This window comes from Euprymna scolopes, chromosome 37 (genome assembly GCF_053919585.1).
Source record: "Euprymna scolopes isolate OS-2025 chromosome 37, ASM5391958v1, whole genome shotgun sequence".
Taxonomy (NCBI): Eukaryota; Metazoa; Mollusca; class Cephalopoda; order Sepiida; family Sepiolidae; genus Euprymna; species Euprymna scolopes.
Window position 1 is genome coordinate 61,877,524 of NC_136518.1, and position 23,205 is coordinate 61,900,728.

Sequence of the window (23,205 nt, forward strand, 5' to 3'; positions counted from 1 at the left end):
GTAGGTATATCTCCAGAGAAGACCCTAATTTACCTTATATGTGCTTTCGGGTTGCACTAGCTTTCACCACTGCATTTATATTTGCCCTCTATTGCCCCCACAACTATCTTTAAGAGCATATCTGAGAAAATTGACCACATCCTGTCTGCTCATCCTGCGTCTAACATTCACATTTGCGGTGACTTCAATGTCCATAATGTGGAATGGCTGACCCACTCAAATAAAACCGATGACGAGGGGAGGTTTTGTCATGATTTTGCCATTGCCTATGACCTCACTTAGATTGTTCACAAACCCACCCGTGTGCCCGATACACCCGGTACATATGCAAGCCTTCTAGACCTTTTCCTCACAAATTCCCCTGAGTTGTGTTCATGTTCCGTTCTATCTCCTCTGGGATCCTCTGACCACTCTGTTGCAGCAGTTAAGATAAAAATGAAATGTAATAAGTCTTCAGACATACCTCTCCACTGTACTATATATCGATACTCTATGGCTGACTGGGATAGCTTCCGTACATTCATATCTGATCTACCTCTGCATTCCATGTTTAAAAAGGATGTGTCCTCTATAGTATCAGACCTGACCGAATGGTTAATTGTAGGCATAGACCGATTCATACCATCTAAAAAATTCCAACAAAAACCTAACAGCCAGCCATGGTTCTCCCCTGAATGTGCTGCTGCCATCGCGCACAGAAATTACGTTTTCCATAGCTAACAACGTAATAGGTGTACTGAGACTAACACTGCTTTCAGGACTGCCAGCAACCACTGTAAAAGAGTAATAAAACATGCAAGAGAGCTATATGCTCAGTCTGTTAAATCCAAAATAGCTGAGCAGCGGCTTGGTTCCCACCAGTTTTGGCAAATAGCAAACAGGATCTTGAACAGAAGTGTGCGTTCTATCCCAACTATCATCAATGGACCTGAGGTCATCTCGTCAGTATCAGACAAGGCCAGACTATTTGCCAAGAACTTTGCAGCTAATTCTACCCTATGTGACAATGGCCATCAACTCCCTGTAATTACTCCTATAACAGACAACACGCTATGCAACATACAAATATCTGTGCCAAGCTAATCAAGAACCTTGATTCCAGTAAAGCAACTAGCCCTGTGGCATTCCAGTTATAGTGCTGAAAAAGCTCCAACCAGAACTTGCCCCCATACTTACAAAACTGTTTAAGCGTTGCCCCAAAGAGAAGTGCTTTCCAACACCTTGGAAAACCTCATCAGTATGCCCTGTATTTAAGAATTCAGGTGATAAGTCATCTCCCTCTCAGTACAGACCAATAAGTCTTCTGTGTGTCATGAGTAAACTGTTGGAATCAATATTAAATAAAGAAGTAGTCAACCACCTCAGGAGAAATAACCTTCTTAGTGACATGCAATATGGCCTCCGCTCTGCAAGATCTACAGCAGCTGTGCTAACGGTTATATCACATAGGATTAGTGAATCTCTTGACAAAGGTTTCCTTTCAAGGGCAATTGCTCTTGGCATATCGAAGGCCTTCGATAAGGTATGGCAGAAGAGCCTACTTCACAAGATTTCCAGATACGGTATTACTGGAAATGTTTTCTCAATCATTAAATTATTTCTCTCTGATAGGTTCATAAGAGTAGTGGTTGATGGGCAGAAATCAGAGGTCCACAGTATTAATGCTGGAGTCCCCCAGGGGTCCATCATGGGCCCAACTCTCTTCCTGATCTACATCAATGATCTCCCAAAACATATACTTAAATCATTCGTTGATATCTATGCTGATGACACGACCATCTATGGCAACACATCAAAGGCTGTAAATGACAAAGTTCTCTCTAATTCTCTCTCCTCTGATCTTGATCGTGTGGTACAATGGTGGAAGAGGTGGCTGGTCACTTTTAATGCATCCAAAACCAAGCTTCTATCTTTACATCATCAACGCTCTGATCCCCATCTGGCATCAATTGAAATGGATGGCTCTCGTCTTGGGGAGGCTCCATGTTTTGACAAGCTTCTGGGTTTGACCTTTACTCCTGATCTGAAATGGAACACATACATCAAATCTGTTGCCAGGGATGCTGGAAAAATGGTGGGATCCTTCTACCGCTCCAGAAGATATCTCACTACTAATGCAATTCTCTTTCTGTATAAAAGCCAAGTACATCCAAGGATGGAGTACTGCTGCCATATCTGGGCAGGAGCTTCTACAAACAGCCTATCCTTCCTTGACAGAGTACAAAATAGACTTCATGATTTAGTGAGGGATGCCCTTTTCGCTTCTCTGCAACCTCTCTCCCACAGAAGAGACATTGCGAGCCTGTCTTTGTTTTATCATTATCTCCATGGCAGGTGCTCGTCTTAGCTCCAATCCCTCGTCCCGCCTCACCAATCTTTCACGAGAAACACCCATCTGGCTGAAACTACTGTCAATAATTTTGCCCACTCTTCATCTGTGCCTAAATCCAAACATAGATTCCATGAGCAAAGCTTCTTTCTTAGAACTACATGCCAGTGGAGCTCTCTGCCGCTTGCGTGTTTCCCACCTGACTACAACTTGGACGCCTTCAAGTCCTACATAAACAAACTCCTGACAAACCGCCCCCTTAAGTAAGACACTCTATCAAAACCCCCAATACTAATGATTACTGCAATACTATCTCATTGATTACTGTACACGCAATAACCCTTATCTCTGAGTGGCCTTCGGGCCTTGATAAGTGGTCACCCCCATGTAAAAAAAAAAAAAAAAAAAAAAAAAAAGATTTAATTTCTTCAAGGAATCTAAAGATAAACATTTCCTTTAATTCAATTTGGGGTCACTGGGAGCAGTTATTCATCGCACTAGCATTTATTTTTCTTGACCTGATATTGCAAACGTTATTTTTCAAGCTTTTCAAAGCCAAAAAATTATAAACGTGGCTATATTTGAAATTATTTATGATCAGTAATATATCTATACATGAGAAATGGGCGAATACAGCTAGTCTATATAATTACAAAACTTTGAGGACTTTGCGTGCGTGTAACGGGCGATTCCATCTTTTAAAAAAAAGGGATGATAGCTGAATTTATATATATATATATATATATATATATATATATATATATATATATATATATATATATATATAGTTAATAAAACATGTTAAAACACTTTGAAAAAGAGTTAAAAACATATTTAATTTGAAAAGAAAACACTAAATAAGTGGATAGTCCTTAATCCGCAGAGTTTCGAAGAAATACTTTCCTTCTCATCAGAGAGTAGGATTAAGCAAAATGCGGGATCGGATTTTGCTTGCAAAAGTATTTGATGAAACTGCAAGTAAGTCAAAGATCTTACTTGATAACAAAAAGAGAAGCAGAGGGAATAGGGTGAAGAAAAAGGTGATTTCACGTGAATGGATAGTACGGTGGAAGGTAAAGTATCCAATAACGGTAAAATCCAAATATGTAAATCCAAGAAAGTTAGTTAAATTTCTATTCACACAAGTAAAATCCAAGGAAATCGCGTAATTGGAAGATGGTCCAAACTAATCCAAAAGGCCAAATCTGTGGAATAATTCACAAATATGTACAAGGAAAAGAGGAAAGAATTCCAATAATATTATTAAAAGAAAAATAAGATATGCATTAAACTCGGCTGCCGAGACACGGTGTAATTAAGAAAAATGTGTTTATTTTATATATATATATATATATATATATATATATATATATATATATATATATATATATATATATATATATATATATATGGATATATACATGTATATATATATATATATATATATATATATATATATATATATATATATATATATATATAAGTGATTTATTTGCCCTTTAGGAGAATGTTACTCCAACAAATTCCATACTAAATTCCCGATTCCCATTCTTTATTCCAGTAGAAATGGTCACATTGGTTACACAATGAACACATTGTCGCGAAGATTTACACTCTGCCTTTAAGACTCAAGTTCCATACACCTAAAAAAAAACATGTCTACTCACGCTCAGCATTTAGGAAAATTATGATTGAAAACATAAAAATCTTACCTAATGATCTCAACGTAAAAGGAATCAAAATTCTAAAGGCTTTGTATATAACATAAAACGTCCAACGAGAAATGATATTAACTACGAATCCAGTCTTAATATCGTTAAGTGTTTAGGTACGTAATTAATTTTTTCCCCATTGATCTTCTCCAAAATTCATATAATGACTCCGCTTATCCTTTTTAAAATTTTGTGCTACTAAACCCCTTCATATATATATATATATATATATATATATATATATATATATATATGAAGGGGTTTAGTTACTAAACCCCTTCATATATATATATTATTTAGTAGTACAATATATATATATATATATATATATATATATATATATATATAGTAGTACAATATATATATATATATGTGAAAGGGGTTTAGTAGTACAATATATATATATATATATATATATATATATATATATATATATATATATGAAAACAATAGGAGTGGAAAATGAAGTAACAGAACTATATATTGGTGGATATAGATTGGTTCATTTATTCAATAAGGGAATACAATCGATTAGTTGGGGGATAGAAGGGACTCTTTATGCCAAGGCATTTCGAAGTCTAATGCTTCTCATCAGAAGAGTAGAGAAGATGCTAGGTAACATAATGGGGATTCATTTCCTAATGAATCCAACACTAGACACCGTATCCCCACTATGTTACCTGGCATCTTCTCTACTCTTCTGATGAGAAGCATTAGACTTCGAAATGCCTTGGCATAAAGAGTCCCTTCTATCCCCCAACTAATCGATTGTATTCCCTTATTGAATAAATGAACCAATCTATATCCACCAATATATAGTTCTGTGACTTAATTTCCAACTCCTATTGTCTTCATATATAAGCTCCATTGATATTTGTTGAGCTTCATAATGTCCAGATAAGTTTCCTCTCATAGAATTGAGCTCGCTCTTTTCCTCTAACGCTCTAAGCTATATATATATATATATTTTTTCTTATATATCAATCCTTATTTAATAAGCTCAGAGCAATATAGAGAATAAATGACAAAAAGTTATATTACAAAATTCATGATGTTGACCATCTTATAATTTATTCCTTTAATTCAGTTGACTTATACAATTCTTGACAGTATCTGTTTCGTAGCGCAAAATCAACCACTTAATTATTATATCAATCTGTGAATCTATTATGCCCTTAACTCATCAGAATTATAACTATTGCGCTACGAAATAGATTCACTGATTGATATAATAATTAAGTGATTGATTTTGCGCTACGAAACAGATACTGTCAAGAATTGTATAAGTCAACTGGATTAAAGGAATAAATTATAAGATGGTCAACATCATTAATTTTGAAATATAACTTTTTTTATTTATTCTCTCTCTCTCTCTCTCTCTCTCTCTATATATATATATATATATATATATATATATATATATATATATATATATATATATATTAAATAGGGTCAAATGTATTGAACTCAAAATAATGTTTTCAAGGGTGCTCAATACAAATGCAGATCTATTATATATAAAATTATGTAAATATCATGGATCTGATGCTCGTATAATTTCAATTTATAATATATGAGTTATAAAATGTAGATGTATCTTCCGAAACATTCAAAGTGTGGTTTCCTTTGATTTATTACAAGGAGAGTGAGGCATTCTGTATATGTAAAAACATCTTGTTTTCTTTATCGTTCAAAGAAAAAAGCCTGCATAAACCTTAACAGTAGAGTGACATTTTTCCCCTCCAGTCTAATAACTTTTACTGAGTTCACCTGATTTCCCAAGTGCGTTACGCAGCGGTCTGCTATTCGAAGTATCGATGAAAATATGTCAACAAACATTTGTATCATTTAACCCTTTAGTTTGATTTAGTTTCTTAATTTTGTAATGGAAAATTTATTGCAAAAAAGCATAGCACACGACACCATACGACACTAAAACACAGCACAGCATATCACACTACACCATTCCACACTTATTACACCATGTCACACTACAGCCCAACACAGCACACAGCACTTCACTAAACTACACCACACCATACCACATCATATTTTGCTACAATATACCATATTTCACTACATTACATTGTAGCACACCACACTTCACTAGATTACAGCACACCGCACCGCACTACATTTCACTACACCACACCACACTTCACTTCAATTAACTTCACTACATCACACCACATTACACCACATCGAAGCAAACCACACTACCCTAGACTAAACAACAACACGTTTCATTAAACCACACAGTTTGCTACATGACACTACTACATTACCTCACACTACACCACACACACACACACATATGTTATATTATGTTACATATGCATCTTGAACCAGACTAAAATTTTGGTAAATAATCGATCGTTGGCAAGGTGGGTGTCACCAAGAGTTAAATGGATGTATGCTGTGTTCTGTCAGAGCTACTGTAGGAAAGGTACAAATCGATCCATCCTCCTTCAGCTATGGGTTGAATAGTAGTGCAGACTCTGGTCTTGATCAGCCAAGCAATCTAGAAGAAAGAAAACTTAAAAATAGCACTAGTCTTCCTCTGCTTAACCCGGCATTGTCTCCAAGCATATTGAACTCCTCTTTGCCATTAGATTAAAGCAGTGTCAGCTCTGGAGGAAGTGCAGTTATGAATTGCACAGCTTTTGCTCAGTATACACTATGTGCAACCACGTGCTCTTCCGCTCGACAACAATCACAGCCCAACACCGTTTCCACTCTTTTATCTTCATCTCTTCTGATTCTCCGTTTGGCCATGTTTTTGCCTCTCATACTGGCGACCATTGAAGAGGCAAACACAGGTTCACAGGTATAAAAAATAAACAACGCAAGAGAAAACATAGAAAACACGAAAGCTTTGACATGTTCTGTGGATATCTGTTATACTCTTGAAATGTGTGTGATACCGTTAATCCTCTGAATTCTGACGTCTACATCTATGTAGTCCGTCGAGGTCTCTTTGTTGTCTGTTGAGGTTAACTCATCTCTTGATCTGGTCCAAGTTGCAACCTCCTATCAACTCTCCCAAACTGACAACTGTCTTCAACTGTTGCAAACTCAAGACGGTTCGTAAATTGTTCCTAACTGTTACAAAACTCACTCTCCCTCCTCAACTGTTTGTGAACTAACTCTAAATATATTAACCTATATGTCCGGGCCTTTGTCCCAGTTACTGCCACACCCTGATTAACTATCCTATTTTAGAAAGCTTTTGTGTTCCACCATTGTCTTTCTCTTAACCTTACTTTGTATGATTTTGTTTTATTTCCTCTTTTTGTTATAGTTTTTTTTTCTCTTTCTTTTTACTTCCTAACACATTGGGGTGTTAGGGTTGATAGTATCACACTACAGGAAAAGTGCAGTTGGAAATTTCACAACCTTTGCTTCAGGATACACTATAAATGTTATGTAAGAATCCTTTCTGGTGGCACCACTTTTTTCTCAAGGCAGAAATGTGGTCTTAAAATATTTAAATGAATAAGAAGCACCTTATATATATTATTTCATTGGAATTCATTATCGAGATAGGCATTTTTTTATTAATTTATTCTTAGTTGAATAAAAGAAATTAATTGAATTAAATAAACAATGAATTCCAATTAAATAGTATATATATATATATATATATATATATATATATATATATATATATATATACCATTCGGTACGGACCCGACCATGGAAGATCAGATAATAAATGAACATGGATTTATAAGACCAAAAACATCCACCTTGATTGCCCTTTGGGGCCCGTGGTGCAGTGGATAGAGACGTTGATTCTCTATGGCTCTTGGTGTGAATTGTCTGAAGATAGCGGTTTCAAGCCTACCTAAAGCCGGCCAGAAATGTGGTGAGACAACAACAACTACAGAAGGCAGTAATTGAATGCAGATGGGAGATTCAGAGTTCCTATCCCGTCGTGGTTACCACCTGATGAAGGCCAGAGGAATAGTTGGCCGAAACGTTGTGAAACAACATCTAAAAAAAGATGAGGATAATAGTCCGCAATAAATAAATCAATTAAGAATCACCTTCTACATTTAATGGTTTTGCTAGTATATAACTATGTACCCACACCTCCCTCAAACAAAAATTATAGGAATGGCATTCTTGGGAGGACGGTTTCATTTATCTCCCTTCCACAATGGATACATTATAAACAAGGTCGGTAAAGTGTAATTTGGAAAGACAGCATTCTAAAAGAAGAGCATTCTAGCACACCAAAAAACTACCTAGGCAGCCTCGTCAATATTCCCCGGTAGATGGACCTTTAGTAATAAACTAGCTTCTTCTCAATGGGTGAGAAGGTAAAGCCTAGGAGAATGGCCCTTCTAAAACTGCACAGGACAAGACAAACAGAGAACAAGGCCACATCAGCATTCCCAAGATTATATAAGTCTGATTTTAGGTGTGAAAGAACAATCATGGAAGACTGGTGGTTACTTAGGGAGGATCATGATCACAGAACAGATACTATACCATCATCCCCAAAACAGAAGGAGACAATAAAATGTAATCGACCAAAGAGACTAAAATCTAACAGACTGATTGTCGGAGCCTCTTTTTGAAGTTCGTGGTTGCATTTTAATCATTGAATTTTTTTTAATAATTAATTTTCTTTTCCATCAGATTCCTTTATTTTATTCCCCGACAAAAATAAGTATTGAAGGTATCAAAATTAATATGCCTTAAAGACTTTTGGGGCATTTAATATGTAGCTTCACGAGGGAAGACAGATGGACCCAATTAAAAAAATATATATTAATATTGTTATCATACGCGGCAGACGACCGCAACAACCGTTACGTCAACTGAACAATAAACGTAAACCAAATGCTTTCGTCTATATGACTCCACACGAGCAACACCGTCAATGCGACCCAATAGGGTATCAAGCACTTCCATTGCTGAGTCAGATTTATTTATTTTTGTTTGTTTGTTCCTTTTCCACAGTACCAGAGGATGTGGGGGTCAGAGAGAGGTTTGAACTGTAACGAACACGGTTTGAGTGCTACGACCACATTACATCCATAGTTAAAGCAACATCAATTTTTTTGGAGTATTATATTCAAATAATTTCCAACTTGGCTTGACCTTTACTTCTTACCTGAAATGGAACACGAATATCAAATCCATTGCCAAGATCGCTGGAAAAATGGTGGGATCCTTCTACCGCTCCAGAAGATATCTCACTACTGATGCAGTTCTCTACCTATATAAAAGCCAAGTACGGCCAACGATGGAATAATGCTGCCACATCTGGGAAGGAGCTGCTAGAAGTAGCTTATCCTGCCTTGACAGAGTTCAAAATATACTTCGTAGCTTAGTGGGGGATGACTTTTCTCTTCCCTGCAACTTTCACAAAAAACACTCGTCTAGCCAAAACCACTATCAATAATTTCCCACACTCTTTGTCTAAACCTAAATCTAGATTCCATGAACAAAGCTTATTTCTTAGAACTGCACGCCTGTGGAACTCTCTTCCAATTACCTGCTTTTCAGCTGACTACAATCTGATTGTCTTCAAGTCCAATGTAAACAAGTTCTTGATAAACCATCCCTCTAAGTAATCCAATTTACAAAATTCCCACTACTTATGTTTACTGCACTATGCTCACATTGACTAAGGTATACCCATTGACCCTTATCCTCGAGTGGCCTCCGGGCCTTGATAAGTGGTAATTCCTGTGTAAAAAAAAATGCTCTTTCCTGCCTTAATAGAGTAAAATACTGACTTTGAAATTCAGCCAACGATGCCTTTGTTCCTCCTTACTAACTCAGAAGATCAAAAAAAAAAAAGTATTTATGAGTCAAAATTGAAATGTCTCAAATACTTTTTGGGCATTTAAGATGCTAGTAAATATATAATGTCTCTTATATTTCTGAATTTTTGAGATGAGGATTGGTTATTCGTATTATTTGGATTCATCTGACTACTGTTCTCATCTTGAGTGTGATTTTCACGTTTCGATCAATGTGACCTTTGACCGTCTTCATGTGTATCTTGTCAAACTTGGGAATGTTTCTGTTGAACTCGGGAATTTGGGCGAATTTCGAACAGAACACTTTATTTACTTCACGGAGGTAGCATGTTCTCATTCTGTCAGCTATAGAGATCCTAAGTAATTTGCAATTGTATGTTTTGGTCGCCCACACTGAGAATTGTAACCTTCAACTTTCAAGAGAATATCACGTTTTACAATTGATTTTTCCAAATTCCAGTGTTCGATAAGATACACCTGAAGAAGGTCGGAGGTTACATCGACCGAAATGTTGGGAAAATGACACTTAAGATGAGAACAGTAGTCCGATGAATTAAAATAATACAAATGTTGTCTCTGGTCGCATATTTTTTGCTACCCTGGGAGGGTTATATAATTGTGAAAGCACTGCATACAATACAAACTTAAAGCATGATATATCGACCACAGAACATATATTATGCTACACTACCTCCTAAAACGAAAGGAGGAAATAATGAAGTTTAACCAACCAAATAAGATATTTCCAACTGAAATCTATCAGACTGGTTGACAAAGCCTCTTATAAAAAGTTCTTGGTTGCATTTAATCATGCAATTTATTTTTTTAATAATTATTTCCTTCTCCTTCAGACATCCATGTCCTGAGGCACTTTCATCATTACCCCGGACTTTATCTCGCCAAACCTGCACATACCCAGAAGGACAATTAGATCTCAAATAATTGGATGTGATTCATGAAATACCCTTCAAGTAAAACTTTTAGCATGATATCACTGTTTTTTTATTTTTTCCTTTTTAATTGATTGGTAAATATATGCTTAACTCCTCCGGTCGAATATTTTTGCTAGGCTTCAACGATTATATAATTGTGGAAGAACTATGTATAATATGTGTTTACCAGGTGCCTTAAATAAGTTTCCAGACTTTTCTATATAGGCATTTAAAATTGTCACAGACCCTTAAAAATTAAGTATGTTATTGCTATGCATCTTATGAGATGACTGACCAATTTTTATGATTTTACATTAAAGTGAACAGCTACAGCAAAAATTAGAATACACTCTACTAAAGCCTGATTGTCACAGTTGGTAAATTCCAAAAATGCAATCTGGACGTGAGGACACTTTAGAAGAACAATATGCAATAAAATTCTGTTTTAAACTTAGAAAAAAATGCCGCAGGAACATGTGGAATACTTCAGACGGCTTTTCGATCATCTTGCATGAATCAGGCATCAGTTTTTAAGTGGCATAAGAGATTCAAGGAAGGTAGGGAGTCTATGAGGGATGATGAGAGGTGGGAGAGGAGTTAGGAAGTCAGAACATCAGAGTTGATTGGCCAAATAAATGCAATCTGGATGCGAGGACACTTTAGAAGAACGATATGCAATAAAATTCTGTTTTAAACATGAAAAATGCCACAGACATGTATGAAATATTACAGACTGGTTTTGGACCATCTTGAATGAATCGAGCATTAATTTTTGAGTGCCATAAGAGATTCATGGAAGGCAGGAAATCTCTGAGGAATGATGAGAGGTATGGGAGGAGTAAGGAAGTCAGAACACTAGTGTTGATTAGCCAAATAAAGAATTTCATGGATAAGGACCGTCGTGTGTCTATAGCGACAATAAGTGCACAGTGTGACATACAGCGCACCGTATGGGAACTGTATGCACAATTATTCACGAGGAACTGAAGATATGGAAGATTTGTGCAAAGTTTGTTCCAAGGGTGCTCAGAGAAGATCAGACTATTTGACCAAGATGGGCATCAATTCAGTTCCTCACCCTCCGTATAGTCCATGCCTTGCTCCCTGTGACTTTTGATTATTTCCTAAGCTCAAGGAAAACCTTAGAGGCTGTCGTTATGAGACAATTGAGGAGATGAAAGAGACTGTGACAAGGGTCATTGGCATGTTCCCACAAGAAGAGCCTTCCAGAAGTTGTTGGAACGATACAACAAATGCATTGCAGCCGGAGGAGATCACTTCGAAGGGAACTAGAGTTTCATATGTGTACTATCGATAAAAGTCCCCATACGAAAAATGCCTGGAAATTTATTTAAGGCATCTCGTAAAACCAAACAAATTGTTTGGACTATTAAATTAATTTCTTGCATTGACAGAGTACAAATTCAACTTCGAAATCTAGTGGCGATGCCCTTTTTTTTTCTTCCTTACTCGCTATTTTTAATAGAAGACACGTTGCTAATCTTTCTCTAGGCTATCCTTATTTTCATGGCAGGTGCCTGACTAAGTTTCAATTTATGGTCCATGGCCCCTGCAAAACATTCCTAACAAACACTCATCTAGCTACAACTACTATCAATAGTTTCTCTTTTACTATACAAAACTAAATAAAAACGTTTTATTCCTAGAACTGCCCGTCTATGGAACACAACACTGCAGGGATTCTTCCCAGCTGACTACAACACGGTTGTTTTTAAGTCCAATGTAAACAAATTCATGTTAAGCTGCCTTTTTAAATCACGTTCTGCCTAGTCACCACTATCATTAGCAATCATCATGATGTTGTCTCATGAACCACCAGGTAATCTCTAGCACTTATCCTCAAGTAGTCTTTAGACCTTGGTATGTGGTGACACCTTAAAAAAATTCATTCATTTATTTATGCTTGAATTCATGTTTTATAACATTGTGTAAATCATAAATTTATTACATCACACCAAAGATAGAATTATTTTATGAAAGGTAATGGTTAAAGCTCTATTTCTATTAAAAAAAAAAAAAATCCAAATAGGTCAGTTGGTAGAATTTCAGATTGAATATCTCAAAGTTTTGGTTTCAATTTTTGGTCATAGCATCGGATTTATTTGTTGGGAATTTATCTACAGTGCCGGCAAAAAGAAAGTAATTTTTTTTCAAAAACTGCAAATTTAAGCTAAATTTAATATAACTGTTAAACAACCTATACTTCATTTGATTCGCCTTTTATTCTTCTATAATTTTACCTGCTCATATTTGACTTTTAATTGAAATATTCTAGTGTTCATGTCAATTTAAAAAAGTAACTTCAAATTGAGGAGGCAAAAAAAAAAGTCCGCAGCAACAAATTCACTTAAAACCAGCTTAAATTATCACCCCATAATCAGTTTAAAATATCCACCAACAGGCAACAAAGAATCTCTAATCGTAATTGTTGTTGTCCCAGGATATACAACGTAACATTTAGTCCATATGCCACGACTTTCTCTTAGTGATCGTCAGGAGCTCATTAATCTCCATCTTTCTCGGTTATCCAATCGAGAAATCGGCTGCAGATTGAAATGTGATGAGAAAACAGTACGAAAAACTGTGCAAAAGCACCAAAACACGGGCAGTGTTCGTGATGCCCCTAAATCTGATTGTACTAGAGTTACTTCTAACAGGGAAGACAATGCTATCAAGATCCGCAGCCTAAGAAACAGATTCGAAATGGCTCCCCAAATCCAACAACAGTGCAATCTTGTTAAAAAGTGCTCCCTTTCTACTATCAAGAACAGATTAAAGGAATTTAATTTGCGAGGATATGTTGCAAGACGCAAGCCAATGATTTCTGTAAAGAACAGAAAGCACCGTCTGTACTTCGTCAGATGCAATGAAGATCATGACTCTTCATATTGGTCTAAAGTGCTTTTTAGCGACAACAGCAAGTTCAATAGGCTTGGCAGTGATGGTAGGCAGTACGTCCGTCGGAAGAAAGACAAAGAATTTAATCCTCGGTGCTCAGTTTAAACGCTGCAAGGTGGTGGAGGTTCAGTTTTGGTGTGAGGCATTATTAGTACCAATGGTTCAGGGCCTATAGTTCGCTTCCAAGGTCGAATTAATTCGACCAAGTACATTAATATGTTAACTGGGCATTTTCTACCCTACTTTGGTCGGAATTTGGATCTTCATGCAGGATAATGCTCCCATTCACACGGCTGGCAATGTCAAGAGGTTCCTGGTAGACCATGATATTCCATGTTTGGATTGGCCTGCACAATCTCCAGACCTCAATTCTTTCGAAAACGTATGACATTAGATCAAGTAACAGCTACACTATGATAAAATTTCAAATTTGGAAGAATTTTGGACAAAAATTAAAGAAAAATGGGGTACCCTTCCCCGGAGTATTGCTGCAGTCTAATTCAAGGAATTCCCAAAAGATTGCAGGCTGTCAAATTGCAGAAGGGCTATGCTACTTACTATTAACTAGTTCATTGTGTTCCTGCTGTATTTGTGTTGCATTAATGTCCTTAAGTTACATTTAAGTAACAATTTTCCATTGTGTGGACTTTCTTTTTGCCTCCTCAATTTGAAGTTATTTTTGACGTGAACACTAGAATGTTTCAATTAAAAGTCAAATATGAACAGGTAAAATTATTATAGAGGAATAAAAGACGAATCAAATGAGGTATAGGTTGTTTAAACAGTTACTTAAAATTTAACTTAAATTTGCTGTTTTTGAAAAAAAATATTTTACGACCGGGCTATGCCGGGCATCCTTGTTAGTTTGAATGAATACTTTTGCAGTTTTAACAAAAAAGCTACAATAATATATTTACACTGAACATCCACAGAATGCCAACATCAATATATTACATACGAATAAGTCCTCTGTGAAATTTCCACAGGTCCTGCTAGTGATTTTATTATTAATGCAATATTTTCCTTTTCCAAAAGGAGTTAAGATCTCTGATAGTTTGAACCGAGACAAATTCTGCAATTTACTTGAACTGGTATACTCATTGATTGGCAATCCTAGCAGCCGAAGGCCATTACAAAACGTCCTGTTCAGCATTCTTTTATATGAGTGATTCACAAAACTTACACATTTCGGCAATTGTGTAATCTAATTAGCGAGAAAAAAAGAGGTAATAAACAAAAACAAACAAATAAACAAGAAATAAATGGTACCAAACGCAAGAAAAAATACTTTTCTCATTATCTACATAATTTTCCTCTCCTGTGTGTTTACGGGTTGTTAGATTTTTTTTATTTATGCATTTGTTAGTGTTACTTTTACTTAGCCAAACATGCATGCTTTTCAAAATGGACGACAATTTTGCTAGGATTTGCTAGCGAATTTCAGGCTTAAAAAGATTGTAAAACAAATGTTTAAGAGGGTTAATTATTATCTTTTAAGCTTGAAATTAGCAAACAAATCTCTGGAAAATTGGCATACATTTTAAAAAGTATGCATGGTTGGCTAAGTAAAAGTAATGCTAACAAATGCATAGATAAAAGTTACGTTGAATGTATACAGAGTGATTGAAAAGTAACTCTCTATTTTAAAATACACACAATTTATTTTTGAAATATAATTCATATACAATTAATAAATATGAGAAAAAAACCCTGTCCCACCGAGGAAATGTTGCATCCCTCTGCCTGTTCTACAAGTATTTTAATAGTGGATGCTCCGACGAACTACAAGCCCTTGTACCCCCTCGACGTAACTACCCCCATCAAACCCGACTAGCAGCAAAGCCCCACCCCTACACATTAGAGATCTCTAGATGTAAGAAAGCTTTCTACTCTAATAGTTTTTTTCCCAGAACTGCTAGACTCTGGAATTCCCTTCTGGGTTCCTGCTTCCCCAACTGTACTGACATGCAGAAGTTCAAGTGTAATGGGAACATACATATTGCTGCTCAACTCCCTACATAGTATCCCTGCAACTTATGTCCCTGATAGTAGCCCCCTACATCAAAGTGGCACTGTGCTTTGTTTGGGGTTAAAATATTAAAAAAAAAAGTATAATGCATTAACTTTTATGCAAAATGCAATATAAGCACCTTCATTCACCATCAGCTTTTCAAGTCGACCAGGAATCACATCAACTGATTTAACAAGAAACTTTTGCGGAATAGCAGTCATAACTTCACATATTTGCTGTTCAAGTTCTTTTAAATTTCTTAGTTGGGTTGAGTAAAATTTCTCTTTTAGCCAACCCTAGAGAAAAAAGTCACAGGGTGTTAAGTCATGACTTCTAGCTGTCCATTTATGTGAACCGTGACAGCCCATCTATCTTTCAGGGAATCGGGCATTCGCCCATTCAGGAACAACAAAGGCAATGTGTCGAGATACCTCACTATCTTCAGGGATGAAATTTGGCCAATTATTAGTTCCTGGAACAATATTGAAGATTTGATTTTTATTGTTTTTTTTTATTGTTTTTTTTTTTTTAAATTTTCTTCATTTGAAGATTGTAACACTGGGTATGGAGCAGCTAAACCAGCTGCCAACATTGTCCTGCTTTTTATTGAAATCAACCGAGAGCTCTTTTTAGTATCCTCACTGTTCCCTTAAGTGCAATTGTCTGTATCTATTTTGCACTTGGTTCACCAGGAATATTAGTTAGGTAGGACTTCAGGTTCTTCTTCATAAGCCCTGTGACACCTATAATAACTGGTATGATTGATATCTCTCTAAGATTCCAGTTTCTTTTCATATCATACATGAGACCTTCATTATTAGGAACACTCACTTCAACCAAGGTTGCAACTCTCTCTGACTTATTCCATATAACTAGGGCAGGTTTTACAACAGCATTTTTAAGGTAGGTGGCTGGAGGGATGGAGTTCCTTTACACGGGCGAATACGGGCAGTTATGACTACCAGATGGAAGTGTGTGATGTATAAAAAGGTATAAAAACACTGATCCCCCATAATCATAATTGATTGGAATCAGGAAGAGTCTGCAACCTATAAAAATCTTGTCTTAACTATGTAAATGACGTCTATAGAAAATCGAATTGCTGATTGAATAGTTTAATCTTTGAAAAGTCTGTTGATATTGTTGCGTTTGTTGAAAGAATGAATGCGAGTTATTCGTTGTTTTATTTTCGTTTCAGGGAGGAGAATTTATTTTTGAATGTCCACATCTTGCTGTGTCCAAAGGATTCACTGTTGAACCTCTGAAGGTAAGCACAGTATTTCATTTTTAAGTATTTTTTTATAATGAGTTACACAACAGAAATTACTTTGCCCCAGATTTCAAAAATACACATACACACAAATGATACATAGGCGATCTGGACCTGCGAAATAATTTCGATTTGGTTAAAGCCGGTAAAAATAGCTGCTAAGGGTAAAAACAAAACTTGAACTTGGCAGAACTAAACTTTTTATTGCTGCGCATGCACAAATATATAGTTATAGCTTAAAATCAGTAAGATTTTATGGTTTTCTTAGTCACCTTTCGAACTCAAAAAACTACTTTGTAATAGAAGAGACAGCAGAAATATGTATGCATATATGTAGCCAATAATGTACGTATAAATAAACATACTAAAATCAAGCCTTGTTTATCCATCATATACTTTTTGATAAACACAGAAGTTTTGGTGGATTTACATATAGAAAAATAAAACTGTACAATCAATATATATATATATATATATATATATATATATATATATATAGAGAGAGAGAGAGAGAGAGAGAGAGAGAGAGAGAAAGAAAGAGAGAGAGAGAGGGAGAAAGAGAGAGTGTGTGTGTGGTTATAAAGACCGTGTGCATTAAATATAACTTTATTTGCATTTTTTTACATTTTTTTATCTCAAATGCAAATTAAGTTATAATGCTTTTAATGCACACGGACTTTATAAACACTATATATATATATATATATATATATATATATATATATATATATATATATATAATAAAATTTACAATTAAATTTACCAAAATGATCCAAGATGGTAAAATTAAAGTATATTATAAATATTAAAGAATTAATATTTATAAATTTTTTTTTTGCTTTTTCCTGAATTTGCAGATACCGGCCATCCTCTTCCCTTAAATAATTTTTATTTTATTTTATATTTTATATTTTATTTTTATTTTTATTTTTTATTATTTTTTCATTTATTTATTTATTTATTCTTTATCTGTACAATCAATATATATATATATATATATATATATATATATATATATATATATATATATATGTGGAAATGGAAACTTAACCAACTTTTTTGGATTTTACCGTTATTTGATATTTTACCCTTCACCAGACTATCCATTCACGTGAAATCACCTTTTTCTTCACCATATTCTCTCTCCTTTACTATTTGTTACCAACTAAGATCTATGCCTTGCTTGTAGTTTCATCAAATACTTTTGCAAGCAAAATCCGATCCCACATTTTGCTAAATCCTACTCTCTGACGAGAAGGAAAGTATTTCTTCGAAACTCCGTTGATTAAGGACTATCTACTTATTTTGTGCTTCCTTTTTAAAATTAAATATGTTTTTAACTCTTTTTCAAAGTGTTTTTTAACATGTTTTATTAAGTACTTGTTCTTATATTTATATATATATATATATATATATATATATATATATATTTCTGTAGAAATATATTTTCTTATAATATATATCAATCATTATTTAAGAAGCTCAATGTAATTACAGAGCAATATAGAGAATAAATGATAAAAAAGTTATATTGCAAAATTCATGGTGTTAACCATCTTATAATTTATTCTTTTAATTCAGTATCTATTTCGTAGCACAAAATCAACCACTTAATTATTATATCAATCAGTGAATCTATTATGGCCTTAACTCATCAGAAAAAATAGCAACAATCAATCCATCAAAAGGAATTGAAGTGTGGTTTGACATGATTAAAATCCGAAAATTGGAAGAGTAGCTGCAAATACCTTTATATTTTTCCATTACGACATATTGATTTTTTCAATTCCTTTTGACAGATTGATTGTTGCTATTTCTTCTGATGAGTTAAGGGCATAATAGATTCACTGATTGATATAATAAGTAAGTGATTGGTTTTGCGCTACGAAACAGATACTCTCAAGAATTGTATAAGTCAACTGAATTAAAGGAATAAATTATAAAATGGTCAACATCACGAATTTTGGAATATAAAATTCTGTCATTTATTCTCTCTTTATATATATACTAGCGGGGGTACCCAGTGTTGCCCGGGTGTTTGTAGGTGTGTATGGGGGGGGGAGTAAGTAATAACCCTGCTAAAAAAATCGGAAAAACCAAAACAAAAACAAAACAGCGAAAAAAAATCAGAAAGAAACGTGTAATAACTAAAGAATAAGCGAAAGAAAAAAGAGGTGTCAAAGAAAAAAAAAAGTTTTGGTCGGAAGGTGGGCTTGAACCCGAAGCCTCGAGGCTTGACGCGTTACACGTACGCCAAAGAGACAAAGAAGTAAGTAATGACAAAATAAAACGTTTAAAAAACGAGCACGTTAAACAAACATGAACGTTTTCTAGGTCAAACATGACGTCATGGTTGCAGTAGTCGTGAAAAAGGCAAAATGAAGGAAGGATTTTTTGCTACACCCTCCTTATAAAAAACTGATGATTTCAGGGTGAAGGAATTAGTGTTTTTGGCCAATTTTTCGATATTTGTCGGGCGAAGGTTCGAGCTTTAAAATGATACCTACGTGGCGAAAATCCGTTGCCTGTGTCGAAAGTTTTTGCGAGACACATACACACACACACACACACATTTTCGCTTTATATATATAGATTTATTCTCATTCGCCTATCGGATTGCACTGTTAATAATTCGGATCTTGTGGGGTTCTATTTCACTGTATATTGACATTTTGGACTGTACAATAACGCTTTCACGTTACAAATTATAACGAAAGTTTTATATTCATATTTGTAAAATTTCTTTTGGATTTTTCTTGATAGACTGGCTAATTACTTGTTGAAAATGTTGTTTTATTCTTATTTTTCACATAAATGTTTCCTATTTGTTTTTTATTTTATTTTTTAATTCATGCTTACCATTCTTACATTGTTTTTTCTTAATGTGTTTTCGTCTGAAGAAAAGAGCATCTTTTTGAAAATATATTGATTAAGGATTTTTCACAAGTATAATTTCTTTTTATAAATGACTAGCGGGGGTACCCGGCGTTGCCCGGGTGTTTGGAGGTGTGTGTGTGGTGTTAAATAAAAAAGAAACCGGGGGGGGGTAAAGTTGGTAGGATCGAACCCGAAGCCCTGAGGCGAAGTTTGAAAATAAAATTGGCCAGCCAAAATGAGTGACTGAAAGATGTTTGAATTTATTTAAGTAAGAACCAAATTGACAGGTGCGAGCACGGAAGTCGTCAAGCGTTACGACGACGACAACGACGAGGACAACGACGACGACGCCGCCGCCGACGACGACGACGGAAGCTATTCAGCAAATGAGGTCAATGACCAGGTTTTTTTTGTTATAAGCGAAGTAAAAAAAAGAAAACATAAAAACGAACGTTAAAACTTAAGCGGGTGGGTGGGTGAGGGTAATCAAAACATCGAAAAAAAACACAAAAAAAACTAACGTAAGGCAAACGAACGATGTTAAATGTAAAAATAAAAAAAAACAAAAAAGTAAACAGAAGAACGAACACATGAAAAATGGCTTAAATAAGCCTTTTCGATATTTTAATTTAAAAAATCGGTCGGTACCCGGGTGTTTTTGGGTGTGTGGTCGGGGGTGGATAAGCGAAGTAAAAAAAAACCCAGAAAAATGAGCGTTACGTGAAAAAACAGAAAAACGAACGTTACGTGAAAAATTGCTTGATAACACTGCTTCAGTGCTTCAATATTAAAATTTAAAATATCGAAAAAAAAAATCTCACACCACGATTCGAACCCAAAACGTTTAGATAATGACCCAACGCTCTAACCAACTGAGCTAACACGACGTATATGAAATTTAGTCAGTTCTTCAACTATTTAAACTAAATAAGGTCATAACGCCATCTGACGCATGCGTAGAACCGATCTCGTCATGAGAGAACGGTTTTTGTTGCCCCCCCCTGTAGAAAATTGTTGATTTCAGGGTAAAAAAAATTAACGTTTTTGGCCAATTCTTCGATATTTTTCGGGCGAAGGATGGAGCTTCAATATGGTACCAAGTTTGTCAATTTTTGTTCTGTCTGTCGAAAGTTTTTAGTGCCACACAAATGCACATACATACATACAAACATACATGCACACATTTTTGCTTTTATATATATAGATAAATTTGATGGATCAGTATATATTGTGATTTATTCAATTTTATTTTCAGCATATACTTTTCCTAAGTATCTTGCCTTAAGAATCCTAGAGTGGATGAAACGCGGAATATTCAGTGTAGCTTAATCGCCATATATATTTTATAACTTACTAACTAGCTCTACCTATGTATTGAGCACTGTTGAAGTAAATACTTAAAGTTTACGCATAAATTTATACTTTCGTATATTAATTTTCTGTGAGTAAATGAAGTACTTATACATATACAAGGTGACCCCCCCTCCAAAACGGGTCCCAACTCTAATTAGGCCCCGTTCCTTAGTGTTTTGACTGAATGAAATGAAACTTTGGTCATAACTAGTTTATTATATTCAAAACATCACATCAAAACACTAGGGTCTTTGGCCTTTTTTCTCCGTTCTACAGCATATGTTCTAAATATACTTTCTATGTTTTTTTTGATCACCCTGTATATATATATATATATATATATATATATATATATATATATATATAAGCAAAAGTACCCGTCATTGACTGGGTTATAAAAAGAGTCTCCAAAACTGGACTATGGTGTAGGTGCAAAGAGATAGCTTCAAACCAGATTTTGCTAAGATTTATTATCTCCCTTGCTGATGTAACGTAAAATATTATTCTGTAAATGTTTTCTTTTTATCTATAAGATAAAAAACATTTTTAGGATGGGATTTTGTTTTTCGATTTTCCATACTTATCAGATGAATTTCTGCACAAACCCTATCTAAGAACACTGCCAAACATATAAATTACCTTTGTGTGAAATTTGCAAAAGATAAGTTCAGCCGTTTCGGAATCTATAAGGAAAGAACTGACACACACAAAGTGACTTTTATATAATAGTAGAAATAGAGATATATTACATTATACTATGCAGCGGGCCTTGGGCAAGAATAGCCTGACGGAGTTTTCCCTAATCTTCGGAGCACATACAATACTTAGTCGATGCCTCCGTTCAGTCTCGAAAGACAAAGGATACTCCTGTAGGGACAGTTGTGCGTGTAAATGAATCTCCTGAATCGACACTGTTTGGGTCCAGTGGCAAGGAAAAGACCAGGACGACTGGAAACAATGCCGAGATAAGCAGAGAGCACATACAGCACCAGAAAGTCCCAAATGGTCACCCATTTAGTACTGACCAAGTTAAACGTTGCTTAACTTTGGTGATCAAGCGGGAACCGTTGTGTCAACGTGATTAACAATAATATCAAATACTTAGTAATACCAAATGGTCACCCATTTTAGTATGGATCAGGATCAATGACGCTTAACTGTGGTGACCTGACGAGAAACCAGTGTATCAATGTGATTATGCCGTGTACCTGGATGAGTAGTACATGTTTTTATTATTTCTCATAGACACGCATGAAATGCTGGCATGACTATTGGCTATGAACAGGAAAGACAGCAGTTCGTGTACAATGGCAAGTGGCAGAATCTCAAAGACAAAAGGAAAGTTCTGATATTTTGGAGCCGTTTGCGACGTGAGGGCTGAAAGGAAAGATGAAGAATTGGCACCTCCCGCTGATTTCCTTTCTATCAAATTCATCCGAACCACTTATGGCACACTGACAAGGCTGGATGGGTCGAGAGTGCATGTGGAGCGAGCAATAAAATCGTGAGTCATGGTAGGAGGGCAGGCGGAACAAAGGCCCACCTCCCAGACGGATGTGCGTGGAAACATGTAACATCGATAAAACTATTCGACCAATTTTGTTCAGTTCGAAAAATTTTAAAAGTAGAAATAAGAGGCTATTTTTATTCTTTCTTTATACATTAAGTAATCGTACTCGTGACCCGTTGGATCACAACCACTATCGCTTTTTTCTTCTACTTTGATTTCATTTCATGCGAAAATTTATAAACTGTGATAAGTCTTTTAAGAAGACGTTTCTTTCTTGCATAACTAAAATCAATAAGTTTCTTTTTATTTATTGTTGTGGCCCTGGAATGGTCACCAAAGAAAAACATGGAGACTGAAATGAGTTAGAAAAGGTAAAATATATTGATAAAATCTATATATATATATATATATATATATATATATATATATATATATATATATACAACGAGCAACAGTCGTAGTAAGTACCGCCCAGATGGCAGACTATGAAAGTACACTGACCAGTATTTACC

The 23,205-nt window shown here is 35.2% G+C and overlaps 1 protein-coding gene across 3 annotated transcripts in view; it reads left to right on the forward strand.

Moving 5' to 3' along the window:
* LOC145261207 (cilia- and flagella-associated protein 74-like) overlaps nucleotides 1-23,205 on the forward strand; it is a 2,330,915-nt gene that overhangs the window by 2,082,720 nt on the left and 224,990 nt on the right. For all 3 annotated transcript variants that reach the window (XM_080119545.1, XM_080119548.1, XM_080119547.1), the window contains one exon: nucleotides 16,882-16,950. In XM_080119545.1, the coding sequence (XP_079975671.1) occupies nucleotides 16,882-16,950 (69 nt within the window). The remainder of the gene's footprint in view (nucleotides 1-16,881; nucleotides 16,951-23,205) is intronic.